This window comes from Hesperophylax consimilis, chromosome 7 (assembly GCF_061612785.1).
Source record: "Hesperophylax consimilis isolate HC1 chromosome 7, BYU_Hcon_1.0, whole genome shotgun sequence".
Taxonomy (NCBI): domain Eukaryota; kingdom Metazoa; phylum Arthropoda; class Insecta; order Trichoptera; family Limnephilidae; genus Hesperophylax; species Hesperophylax consimilis.
The window spans coordinates 17,275,398-17,289,123 of NC_142842.1; the positions used below are offsets into that span (position 1 = coordinate 17,275,398).

The window sequence follows — 13,726 nt, forward strand, 5'->3', positions numbered from 1 at the left end:
ATTCCGTAGTTTTTTTTGAAATTTGAAATTTAGTCTGAATCTGTCTACTTCAAAAATTGAGCATCTTTCTAATACGTGGGTGCTATCCTGTATACCGATGTTTTTTCACACGGGCATTTGTCATCGTTAGAGACACCCATTCATAGCTATAATTTTTAAGAAATGTAGCATTAATTAATTATTGAAAAAAAAGCTTTTATAGTTTTAATTTTGCGTTTTCATAACGTTTATAGCTAAATAGGATAAAGTCAAGGAATGGAAGTCAGCAAGAGGGGAAAAACAATTAAATTAGCAAAATCACTTGAAACATGTTCATTTTATTATTGATTGAAACTCAACATGGCACATGTTTCTACAGTAGAGTGTGTCATATTCGTTCTACGATCTATCAATACAAGATTATAGCGACCTAAAAATCTTTCTGCGTCAACACCATTCACAGGGGCCTACATCAGAGTCCTTACAGAGCTGCCTCAGCAAATTCTCTGTGAACAATTTTTACAGCTAAGAGTAGCTGAATTATGTCTACCATCCCTCCCTTGCTCTACAAGCTGTCTTTAAAAATAGCTGTTACCTTCCAGGAATTTACTGTCATCAACAGGTTTGAATGTTGGTGCAACTACCTACTACTTTTACTTGCTAAAAGAATAGCGTCTGATCACTGGGCATTCTAACCTACAATCGCAGGATTGAACATTTTACCTACGTACTCAAAAAATAGATTCCTGTTGTCTTGACGGTTCAGCAAATGAGATGCCAGTTTCACAGAACTCTTCTGACAACTCTCTCTTTTTTGGGTTTTTATTTGGGTTAAGACAACCTGGTTCTTTAACCCCTGCACAGCCTTTAAGGTTCACTAAAAACACAATTTATCGCTTTAATTCGCGAAAATATCGTTAATGCTATGAATGGGTGTGTCTATCTAGTCATCGTCTATTATCTTGAAGCGTTTCAGGTATTCTTTAAAGTTAAAGCATACAATGTCCTGTCAACATCTGTGGTGCGTTAAATCTGTTTTCCGCGTGTTTCCCCTTTTGAAGTGCCGTGTTTATATTTGATGTTTCTTTGTGATTTTTCCCGTGCTTTCCTCCATGTATCTACATGGTTTTCCAATAAGAGGTGTTCTTTTGAATAGCCCGCTATTCCGGTAGATGTTACTTTTGAAGCTGTCATTTGTTGACATTTGACAAGTAGAAACTACGCCATTAATAAAAATGGAACGATACACGCTTCAACAACGCATTGAAATTATTAAAATTCACTTGAGTGAATCAAATGCAAAACATCTTGAGTGATGAGGCCCATATTTCTACCTCGGTGGCTTCGTCAACAAGCAAAATTGTCGCATATGGGGCTCGGAAAACCCAAGAGTTATTGTTGAAAAGCCTCTCTATACTCAACGTGTGACTGTTTGGTGCGGTTTATGGTCCGGCGGAGTCATTGGACCTTACTTTTTCGAAAATGAGGCTGGAGCAACAGTTACGGTGAATGGATTGCGCTATCGAGAGATGATTAATGATTTTTTATGGGCGGAATTGAATGGTATTAATCTGGACAACGTTTACTTTCAACAAGACGGCGCTACGTGCCACACAAGCAACACACAATCAAAATAACACCTCTTATTGGAAAACCCTGTATTTTTCCATTTTTGTTCCGTTTCACTCACAGACATAAGAATATACACGGTGTCCGGAAACTCATAGTACAAGCGGGAAACTGGAGAATCTACACCACATGGGGAACCCAAAAAAACATAAAGTTTTTTGATTTGAGCATTTTCAAAAAAAAAAAAAAAAAAACCAAAAAAAAATATTTTTCGGCTATTTTAGGGTTAAAGTTTTTTCTGGTGTTTAGGGTTGAATAACAGATGTTTTAACCCTGCAGAGCAGAAATATTTTATGATTACACCGGGTTAAATGAAGGGTGATTTCAAAATAATGCTTCAAATCCGAGTTTCTTCATTTGTTTTACTTTCAAATAGTTTTAATTAGTTGGGTACTTTGATCTTCAGTAATAATTTATAAGAATTTGATTAAAAAAAAAAAAAAAAAAACAACTTCAAACTCGATTTACTCGATAACGAAAGCTCAAATAAAAAAATATATACTACAAAATCGACTCCAAATGTGATGTAGATTCATGTAGTTTCCCGCTTGTACTACGAGTTTCCGGACACCCTGTATAGACTAGAAATTAAAGGTGAGGGGTAAAATCAACTGTTGAAGAACGAAGGGGGTAAAGCTGACTGTGATTCATCAATAAATCAATCTGATAGTATATAGGCATCTCGCATTTTAATATCACCATTTAGTTCTTAAAAGTAAAATCTGCTTTTGAATGAATAGACATTTTTACATGGGAGTCCAAATTCGGCAAAAAAAAATTCTTCTATTTTCAGAGTCGAATATTTTGCTTACGTATTTAGTTAAGACCCTTTTATAAGTGTTCATAATTTACTTCCCAGTAACAACGATGCGCACACTTGGGAATCGCTACATTCGACCAGACGACAGCCGAGCTGTTGAACTTAAGAACGAATCGTAGAAGCGACCCGTTCTCATGTGACAAATGACAACCGTGTACAAATGTTGGTCGCGCGTTTGGCGTGTATCCCGACTACGCACCGGTGCCGAAGGGATCAGTTACTGGGGTGTTGTTGTAATTTGAATACCAAGCCGTCACCAAACCAACATTTTTTGCTAAACTAGGTCTGAATCAGGTAAAGGACTAATAAATAGCACAAAATAATTTTTATTTTCAAATTTTTACTTTTTGGATTCTGTACACTACATATTGAACCAATACGGGAAACGTCCACAAATTTACTATTGGGCAAAAGATTTATGAATTTACAAAATTATTTATATAAAATAGTATATAATTATAAATGAAAGCGTTTACTATGTGGTTTGATACTGTAATCAAATGAAAAGTTATTTTGTTTAACCAATTTGTTAGGTTTATAGGACAGCATTACAAAAAACTAATCTAGGAACAAAAATTAATAATGTATAAAATATAATATTAAAATATAATATTAAAATAAAGCGAGAGAAATCATATAAGACGAGGACAGAACTTCAGAGAGGGTGTGGTGATGGTGGGGCAAGGGAGGGTGGGGGTTACATGGCTATAATATCAATTTATTTATGCCCATTAAATAAGCTTTTACATTCTCGCGTAAATTATTATTTACGAAAATAATATAAAATATCAATATTTTTCAAAATCATAAATGCAAAAAATTATTGTTTATTGGCATTAACTAATTAATTAATCATTAATTATTGGCATTGGCATTAATTGACGGCCGGCATAGTCCAGTGGTAACGCATTGGACTGCCATTCCGAAGGTCGCGGGTTCGAACCCGGCGTGCGCAAATAAATTTTATTTGATTAATTTGTGTTATTTCACAATTAATTAATTAAAATAATATATAGTATATTTGCGGCACGTTCCAGAGTGGAAGATACTACCAGTATCGCCCTGGTGTAAGACCACCATTCAGAATTGAAACGTTGCTCCAAATGGGTTTAACCGTGTTTAGTGACTAGATCTGAATAGCCAGGTACTTCCCCACCTTCCTCTTTCCCTTCCCCACTTACCTTCAGCCTCACAACATCCCCCAATTGGGGATGCCATAGTCTCACTGGCTCCAGACGGGAGCAGTTGGGACTCTTGTGAGATATTCACTGTAAAAAAAAAAACAAAATTAAGATGAATTAAATGTTTTTTTAATGGTATTAAAAACGGTAGTCGTAGGTAAAACTTTACCTTTGTCTTTTTCCCAACTGAAAAGTTTTTTTATTTTAATTTTAATAAAAAATATTATTAACGTACCTAAATACTTTAGATGATTCTTCAATAAACACGGTTCAATAATAATTTGTGGTCCGCTGTAGAGGTAAGAATTGTCTGAAAAAGTACAATGGAATTTTTATGTTTAATATTGGCACTTGGCAACACTGCTCATATTTTTCCCGATCTCGAAACGTCGCAGGTCGCGTGCTGCCGTGCTGCAGAATAAAGCCAGAAAAGGGACGCCATTTTGTGAACATTCTAATTTTAATAATCGTGTCAGTCGTGTCGTGTTTTATTTAGAAGGTTGTGCACAACGTTTTGGGTTTGTAATTACCAGATTTAATTGAAAACAAGTGTTTTATTCGGTAAGAATAGTTTTAGTTATAATAATTGTGTTGTGTGTGCTTAAAGTCACAATCTGTATAAGTATTGCGGTCAGAATTATGTAGTAAATCAGATTTAAAATTGGTCACTCTAAACATAAACTATGGCTGACAAGGGGGCGAATGCCCAAGTCAATGTACAAACCAATAATGGAATGCAGCAGAACAACTGGATGTACAATATGATGTATCAGCAATATGGATACGGGGTTTATCCGCAGTTTAACAGTAATTACTATAATCAGATGGGGTATAATAATTTCGACCCCCAGCAAAATCAAATGAATAATCAGAACTTCAATGGTGTCGGTAATGGACAGATGGCCCAAAATAAGGATATTAAAAATACCTCTTTGCAAGGCTATCCTCCTCTTCCTCCAGGTCCTGGACCTCAGGGGAATCAGTCCTTTTTCAATAATACACCTCCAATACGCTTTAACATAAATCCCAACAATGCCAAAAGAGGGCCCGGCTTCCAGCCAAACAATCCTTTGGCAGGGAACAACAGCGGTGGAGCCAAGAAGAAACGGAAAAGGAATAGGATCATGCAGAATAATAATACCTTTAATACTACTACAACTGTAGATGAGCTTCCTCCCCTCCCCACAGAAGCGCCTCCTTTACCACCCTGTCCGCCCCCCTTGGCACCTCCACCGCCCCCTCTAGAGATTCCTTCCCCACCTCCTCCACCTTGCATCACTCCTGTTCCCTCACCCTCCATCAAGCAGAACAAACCATTGCTTCCCACACCCATCTCCGTCCCCATTCAGAAGCCCAATGGCTTTGACAATCCCACGGGGGCCTGGCCGGAGAGCCTGAACAAGTACATCATGCGTTGCTATGAGAAATGCAAGACCGACTTTGATCGGGATCAGATAGAGGTCTGCTTGAAGGGTCGGATCACAGTGGCTGCGAGCCGGGACGAGCTATGGATAAAGAACTGGGATGAGGAGCCAATCCCCGGTGTGCACAGTGAGAGGAACAACCTTGCCATCAAGCCGGTGGTGCCTGTGGCGGGGACGCTGGGGCAGTATCAGCAGAAACACGGGTTGCAGGCGCGCCTCAAGGGGGCGTCCGGCCGCCCACCCTCGCGTCTCTCCCTGCCTCACCGCCCCGCTGCCCGCTCACGCTCCCCCACTCCAACCAGATCTCGAAGCCCACACCGAAGGCGACGCAGGTACGTACATCAACAATTCTTATTTAAATTTGCTTACCAGACGCTAACAAAAAATTGTCCAAACAAGCGAATCTAGCAGTCCACAATGGAGGAAAGGATGAATGTGAACGCTGTAGAAATGATATCCCTGAGGCGTTTGTGTGGTAAAACCATATATGATTGTGTGAGAAATGTGGAGATCCGCAAAGAGTACAAGGCTGAAGTGGTTTGGGCATATATAGCGAAAGGAGTGTAATGAGAATAAATGACGCAAATGTGAATGGTAGCAGAGTCGGGGACATCTGAGGAAAACATGGCACGATCAAGTGAATCAAATACTTGAGTCGGGCCATGTCAAGAGTCAGTCTAATAGAAAAGTATGTATGAGACGATGTATGAATATGAATGAGGCAGAAGTGTGTGACAAGACCAAGTAGTTTGGCGGTCCATCCTCTCTGCCTACCGAAACTGAACCGGCGTGATGGTTAGTTAGTTAAATTTGTTTATCTCCAATAAACCTGATCTAAAAATTCTGAGCGGTTATGTAACGATATTATTGTTTTCTGTTACAGCGACAGTTCATCGAGTGCCAGTGATGAAAATTTCAAACCTTTAGTCAAAAATAATTATAAAAACAAGAGCCGGGGAAAAATAACTGAAAGGCTCGGCCTGGATATTAATAAGAAAAACAGAAATAACAATTTAAAGGGGAAGACGCCAAAGAAAAAGCCTAGCGTTGTATTCTCCCCAGAATTCACGGCAACCGATCGACTGCAGCAGCGTGCGGCCCGGTTCAACAACGGCTCGGCCAACCCCGTTCCCAGCATCGCCAGTTCCCCCCATCCTAACTCCAAGCCAAGAAAGTTCCTCGATGTGTCTTTCCAGAATCAGATAGTGGAGGACACAGCGGGAGAGTTTGATTGGACGGAGTTTCACATTGTAGGGACATGTTCAGACCTGGAGAAGTCCTTCTTGAGACTTACCAAGGCTCCAGCATCCTGCGAAGTCAGGCCAGTTAGCTTGTTACTGAAATCATTGCAGAATGTCAAGGATCGCTGGGTGGCCAAGCAGGATTACCGATATGCCTGCGATCAGCTGAAGTCTATCAGACAGGATCTCACAGTAAGTTGTTGATCACACAATAGGGTATTTTCATAAACTTGGGGATACTGTTAAAAATATGTGGATTTTATGTTTATTTACTAAAATGTAAAAAAAATATATTTTCATTCATAAATGTGGGTGGGTGGGGTCGCTGTGCTGAATCTATTATCAATCCAGTTTATACAGTACAAAAACTAATTTTGAGAATTATGTTTAAATGCCAACCTACCCACCCCTCAAACGAACTATTTGCCAAAATTAGGGTCTTAGATATTCGCCAGTTATTTAATAAGACAAGCTTGTGCTACATATGGAAAAATAACCTGCTGATGTCTCCACAACATCAAACACAAACCCGCTTTTCACCAAACCTGGGATCATCATTTTGGTAGCATTATAAATTGTGGCACAAAATTTATTCATCGTCACATAATTCCTTATCGTAACTTTTTACTTATTATTTTCGATAAAAAACCTGAAAATACTCGTAACTTATTTTAAATCGTATATTGAGCTTTGTTTATGATAATATTAATGTAAATTCTATTTGAACAGGTGCAAGGTGTGCGTGATGAATTCACAGTCCAAGTGTACGAGACGCACGCACGCATCGCTCTGGAGAAGGGGGACCATGAGGAATTCAATCAGTGTCAGACCCAGCTGCGGATGCTGTACTCTGAGGTTCCTGGGGTTGGAAAAAGGACAGAGTTTACTGCATATAGAATACTGTACTACATTTTCACCAAAAATACCTTAGGTAACTAGAATTGCATAATTTTCACTTATGTAATGCAGCTTACTACTTTTGATCATTGCTCTAAAGCAGTTTTTTTTTATTTATTATTGAATTTTTTTTTTATACATACATGGTTACATAAAATATTGAAAAATGTATAAAAAATATTGATATAAATGTACATAATTTAAAAAAAATCCCACGAAGGCGAAGCCTGAGTGTGGGTATTATAAGTATTTTTATCTTATTTATATGGTTTAAGTGGAGATACAATATCAAATATAAATTTAAGTTATTTTAAAAGAGTTACTGTAGAGATGCAATACAAGAAACTAAATCATGAAATATGCAAAAGTTTTATAATAACACAAAAAATAAGGTAAATACACAGACATAGGAATTAATAGACGAGAAGATAATGGCGAGGGGTAAAATCAACTGTTGAAGAACGAAGGGGGTAAGGCTGACTGTGATTCGTCAATAAATCAATCTGACAGTAAATAGGCATCTCGCATTATAATATCACCATTTAGTTCTTAAAAGTAAAATCTGCTTTTGAATGAATAGACATTTTTACATGGGAGCGCAAATTACTCGCCACGTTATGAACTAATTTGCGAAGTCCAAATTCGGCAAAGTAAGGCAGCTTCTATTTTCAGAGTCGTAGTTAGTTTCAGAGTATTTAGTTAAGACACTTTTACAAATGTTTCATAATTTACTTACCCCAGTAAACAACGATGAGCACACTTGAGAATCGCTACATTGTGATGTGATAGTATATGTTTCTAAAACTGATCCATATAATACGGTGTGAATAAGCTTAAAATAAAGTAAAATAATGCTTACTTATGGAATGTAATACGACAATTGGGTTTATTCTCTTTTTCACATCTATTTTTACAAGTTTTCATATCACAAGTCAACATTTTGCAGTGTTATTTCGTAAAATGAACCGATGATGCCTCGACCATAGTTCGCACAAGAATGATGACGTCACGTTTTCAAATTTCACTTGAGGCCATACGCGAGCACAGCCGGCTCCAATGGAACCGGTATGGGGAGTGGAGATAATACGCTTTTAATCACTTAGGGCAGGTCTACTAATATTCATATTTCTATGGGTAAATACTAGTTTAGAAGACATCTTAAAAGGTGAATTAGCAGACAAAGCATTACAAACAATAAAATATATCCGCTGTTTTTTATGTGTGTGAAATAATAAAAAATAATCTCTACATGGATATAAATGTTACAGATAGCTTTGCTAAAACTTATAAGAAAAAAATATCTAGTTCAGTGTTTTTTAGCCAAGATTTGATGTACTTTAAAGATTGAAGGTTTACACATGTGTCCCTTTTAAAGGTTGTACATTTTTGGATATCAGTTATCTGTAATCATCCTATGTTTTTTTAGTGGAGTGAAGCTCCTTGCATATTTATTTTTCCAATGTTATCCATTATAGTTATCTGCAGAGATGTGCAAAATGGGTACCCAAAACCATTTGAAATGCAAAATGGAAATAGGTCAAAAGTTTACCATTTGAAAATGCAAAATGGTTTTTAGAAAAGCATTTCAAATGCAAAATATCTATTTTCAAAATGCATTGAAAATGCAAAATGGTTTCTCAGGTCAAACAATTAAAATAATTATAGAATTTTTAAACAATTTTGTCATTTAATAATGGACATCAATTTAGAACAAACATATTACATGATGGTAAATCCAAAAACACCACGACTAAAGATTATGAAACCACAAAAAATTTGCGTGGGACTAATGTTGCTAACGTAAAAACATAGAAACTGCTATCTAACATTTAATATTACAGCGTCATGGCCCAATATTCAGTATTTTTTGTAATGGTATCACTCAATTGCCAGGGCTCCTACCAGGGAGCAACTTGACAAATGTACATTTTCTCTCATAGCGAGGTTGAGGAACGACTGATATTTGGGGCTTATGAAAAAAAGATGAGTGGAGATAGTAGGAAGAATGTTGCAAAAAAAGCATTTAAAATGGAAAATGCATTGAGAAAAGCATTTAAAATGCAAAATGCAAAATGGTTTTCAGAAAAGCATTTAAAATGCAAAATGGAAAATACCCATTTGCATTTTGCATTTCCACTTGAAATGGATTTATTTGAAATAAAGCACATCTCTGGTTATCTGTAATCATCCTATGTTTTTTTAGTGGAGTGAAGCTCCTTGCATATTTATTTTTCCAATGTTATCCATTATAATGCTTTCATCCAAGACCAAACCTTTAACCAAAATAATTGTTTATATTTTTTAATACAACTGTTTACAGATTTAACAACAATCCTCAAAGCATTGTCACTTGAAGAGAAACAAGACAGTTGCATCAGCCATGCGCTGAAGATGAGAAGTGCGTGGGCCACTGGAAACTTTCACAGGTTCTTCCACCTCTACCAGTCTGCCCCCCTCATGGCCGGCTTCCTTGTGGACTGGTTCATTGAACGTGAGAGGAAGGCCTACCTCAAGTGCATCATCAAATCGTATGTTATATTGTGGATAAGTCTACATTTCATTACTCTTTTGTAATTTACATACATATTTACTAATTTTAAGAAAGCTATATGGAAAATGCTTAATTTTACTAATTCCTTATGAGGATCGATGTTAACTGGCTGACACATAAGTTCTATCACATAATCTCTCCTATCACAGCTGCTTCTTTGTGCTTCACTTTAAATACTGGAATGGTTGGCATTAGCTATGATGACTCTTTATTTTAAATTTGAATCAAAGCTTTACAAGTTAGATCAAAGCCTAAGACATGTTACTCTATCCGCATCAGCGCTTATTTGGGTGTGTCACACTATGCTATAATCTTCCTAACTTCAATTGGGGAACTGTCGCAGAGTATCATTTCTTTGTACGGGATCGGTCACCTTGACAGCTGACGGCTGCTTGATCACGGCACTCGTAAATTGGTCTGGGGTCGCATCATAATATTGCCTGGCTAGCCGATCACGGCATATCATCGTCGCCACTCCCACACTTATAACACATTATCTATCAAATGCGACTGGTCTGTATGTGGTTGTAGGACGAGCGATATGGTGTTATAAATAACCCTTTAATGCGTATAGCTTAATGTGTACACTCTTACACATAAACCTCTCTTTTCATTAAAAAAAATATATTTCTTATAACCATAATTTACGTGTTGATGTGATTGTTTTTCAGTTTTACAATGCTCTCCTTATGCTAAGTCCACCCGCTCACGGGGCAAATGAAAAAAACCAGTTGGCAACTCAGATTGCTATCCCGTGTATTTCAATGGCGATTTGCACACGGCGCAAGCAGTTTTCAACGGCGACGCAACCAGTCACTCACAAATCGCTTGCGCATTTCAGTTGCCCATAGATATGTCAGTTTTCATGAAATCAGCTATTTGTCCATGCCTCAAAAGCTGTCAGTTGATATTTCTTTCTATAAAAGGGTGAACCCAAAATCTTCTTTTTAGAGGATTCTGCCTTGCCTAGTGTTCTTACACTTGAGTTGCGCCGTGAGAGAAGCTCGACAACCAGTTTGCAACCGGTAGTTGCTAATCAGTTTCAGTTGCCCCGTGAGCTGATGGACTAAGCATTAAAACAAAACGATTGTTTTTATGAAGTCAAAACATTACACACATTCTTTGTTAAACATTGAGGCTATAAATAATGCAATCAATGATTCACTATGTATGGATTTAAATGAATTGAATGAAATTATCTAATTCCCCGAACTTCCACATCCTCTGTTTTATGCAGTTCTGAGATTGGATACTGCACTTGTTTATTTATCCGATAGTAAGTGGGTATTGTAAACACTTGCTGAACAAAGTTTGAAATTTATCATAAAAACAGTGGCAGCTTGTTTTATTTTTCATACTAAAAAAAATTAGGCAAAATCTGTATATTTCTTTCCATTAGTCGTTTTTAATCTGAATTTTTCAGGCATCTGGTGGTACCCTCACTATATTTGCAATTATTCATTGAAAAAGTGACTTTGGAAATAAACAAAATTGATTTTGACGACAGTAATAATAATTAATTTTTTAATCTTAGTTCCCTAGTACAAAAAGTTACTAGCCGCCACTGCTTGAAAATTGAAATATTTTCTGATGACTTGAGCCCCAGGCTTCATTCTCTGTATAACCATTTCCCCCGTCGTCCCATGGGTTGGTAAGCGATCGACATAAACCAAATGCTGTAAAACCCTGTGCAGAAAAATTCCACACTGAACTGCGCTGCAGCACTACCTTATTATAACAAACTTAGTTTTCTGCGCAGGGTCTTACAGCACTCGGTTTATGTGGATTGCTTACCGACCCGTGGGACGACAGGCTCACATATCTATTTTCTTCATGCAATGTACATCATCAATTCTATGCTATGTGGACTTATAATATTCTTCTTAATGTTTAGCTACCGACAGAATGTTCCCGTAGAGTTTTTGAAGTCCGAGATGGCTTTTGAGACTGAGGAGCTGGTGTTAGAGTTCCTGGCCCCGTTTGCCCTCACTTTCTCCGATGAATCCAGACAACAGTTAGACTGCAAAAATAGCATGGCCAATATCGGCAACATTTAGAGGCTGCTCACACTGCCACTGCAAACTCATTCCGTAGTGGTTCTGTAGTCCAAACTCCTTCATGACACCTCAATGTCATTCCATCTTTAGTTGGTTTACATATGACAGCATAGCTTTCTCCATATCGAGCTATTTCTTTCAAGTAATAATAATAAATAGAGTGTACGGTTCTAAATCAATGTGAATGTAACAAACAAAAAATGAAAACTATAAAAAACAGTAGAAAGTGAACATACTCAGTGTACATAGACAATACAGGACTAGTGGACAATTTAAATAATAAATATTCAGCTGGTTATACAGCTGTTATTTACATTGTAGTTACTTATGGCTATAGATCAAGATGTTATGTCTTGTGAGTAATAATAAATTGTTATTTATGTTTAACAATATTATAATGACCTTGTTGACACAAAATAGCAAACATATTACATAGTGTTGAATATAAAGGACACAGGCAGAAAGGAATAATAAGAAATGGACATTATTACAATTACAAAATGAATATTCAAAGAGAAGATTTCCATAAGGGAAATTCAATAAATTATGAATACTGCTTAATTACACAAAATCCCTAAATTGGGGAAGATCAAACAGATTTGAAAATTAAATCAAAGGATAATATTAAAGCAGTCAAATAGTGAAAAGATATAAATGTGCCTTGAAACATTTCTGGAGAGAATTCAAATACATCTTAACAAAACAAAAGAAGACATACATAATAAAAGGAAAGAAAAAATATTTCCAAACTCGTAAATAATAATAAATTTTTATAAGGTTATGTAATGAAAAACATACAATCTTCCTAAACATCGAAACTTCAAATTAGGTAGTGTAACATTTGCCTGAGCAATGTTTTTTTTTGTTTTGTCTTCGTTCCTTTGCCGCAAGACGAGGGGTATTCCATTTGCTTAGGGTTAGTTCTCAATAGGGAGGCTTAATTTGTTACTTCAAGCTGCTCATGACCATGACACCATTCAGCATCACCTATGGACCAGCTACTGCCCGGAAGCTGTGAGATGTCTCCTGTGCAACTTTCGCCCAAGCACTTAAAGTTACTTCCTTCTCCAAAGTTACTCCTTTCATGCAAGATGTTCTACACTTATTTCCTGTGTCGTTGTTATTTTTAACTTTTTTTTAGGTTGTGTTATTTATTGCTTCCATCTTAGATCTTGTCTAAGGTGAGAGCAAAGTCAATATTCTCCAAAAGAATAAAGTTTTTTTAGTAAAATAATGTTTTTTTATTCATTTGAAAATCATTGTAAACATCCTCTTTGTCCTCAAACAACGCACACTTGGATGGATCTTTGCACACTTGATGTTCAAAATAAGGGAAAAATTAATGTCTACAACTGATTTTTGTAATTCCCTAGCAATGCCGAGGACTTAAGCTAGTTCTGAGATAAAACAAAGATTTCAATTGAAATAACCGGTTGATGGGAGAAATAACTTTAAATTATCATTTTTCGTGAACGAGTTCTACATAAAATAAAGAGCTAGAATTTCTGAGCTAAACCGTTTTTTGGAGCTGGAGCTCATCTAGATTAGGAGCTAAATCAAGCTCTAAAAGACCCGAGCTGGCAACACTGATGAAGTCAAAGCAAATACTCCAAGGTTTGTAGAAAATGTATTTATATTAACAAGGTTAGCTCATCCAGGGGGTAGAGTGGTGATTGGCTAGAAAGTTGTGACGTAGCTAGAAGCCCATTTTCCACTGCGAGATTTGAATTTACTGCAATACGTCAAATGATTGAATGTTTCATAATCAGATGGTAGTATTGTACTGATTATTATATTAAAACCAATGTTCTGAAAAAACAGGAATATTTGCAGTGTATATATGCATTGATGATGTAGAATCTAGGTTATTAGCACCTAGCCTTTGACGACATTCGAGGGGTAAGCTCTCGACCAGCAAGCTGGAGGTCACAAGTTCAAATCCCGGCG

At 36.8% G+C, this 13,726-nt stretch overlaps 1 protein-coding gene across 1 annotated transcript; it reads left to right on the forward strand.

The window, feature by feature from the left end:
- The first annotated feature begins 3,993 nt into the window (after positions 1–3,993).
- On the forward strand, positions 3,994–13,006 carry LOC149422404 (leukocyte receptor cluster member 8 homolog). The gene is made up of 5 exons (XM_089633263.1): positions 3,994–5,365; positions 5,917–6,466; positions 7,004–7,205; positions 9,492–9,699; positions 11,617–13,006. The coding sequence occupies exons 1-5, from the start codon at positions 4,293–4,295 to the stop codon at positions 11,777–11,779; spliced, it is 2,196 nt and encodes a 731-aa protein (XP_089489389.1). The 5' UTR covers positions 3,994–4,292; the 3' UTR covers positions 11,780–13,006.
- Positions 13,007–13,726: the final 720 nt, after the last annotated feature.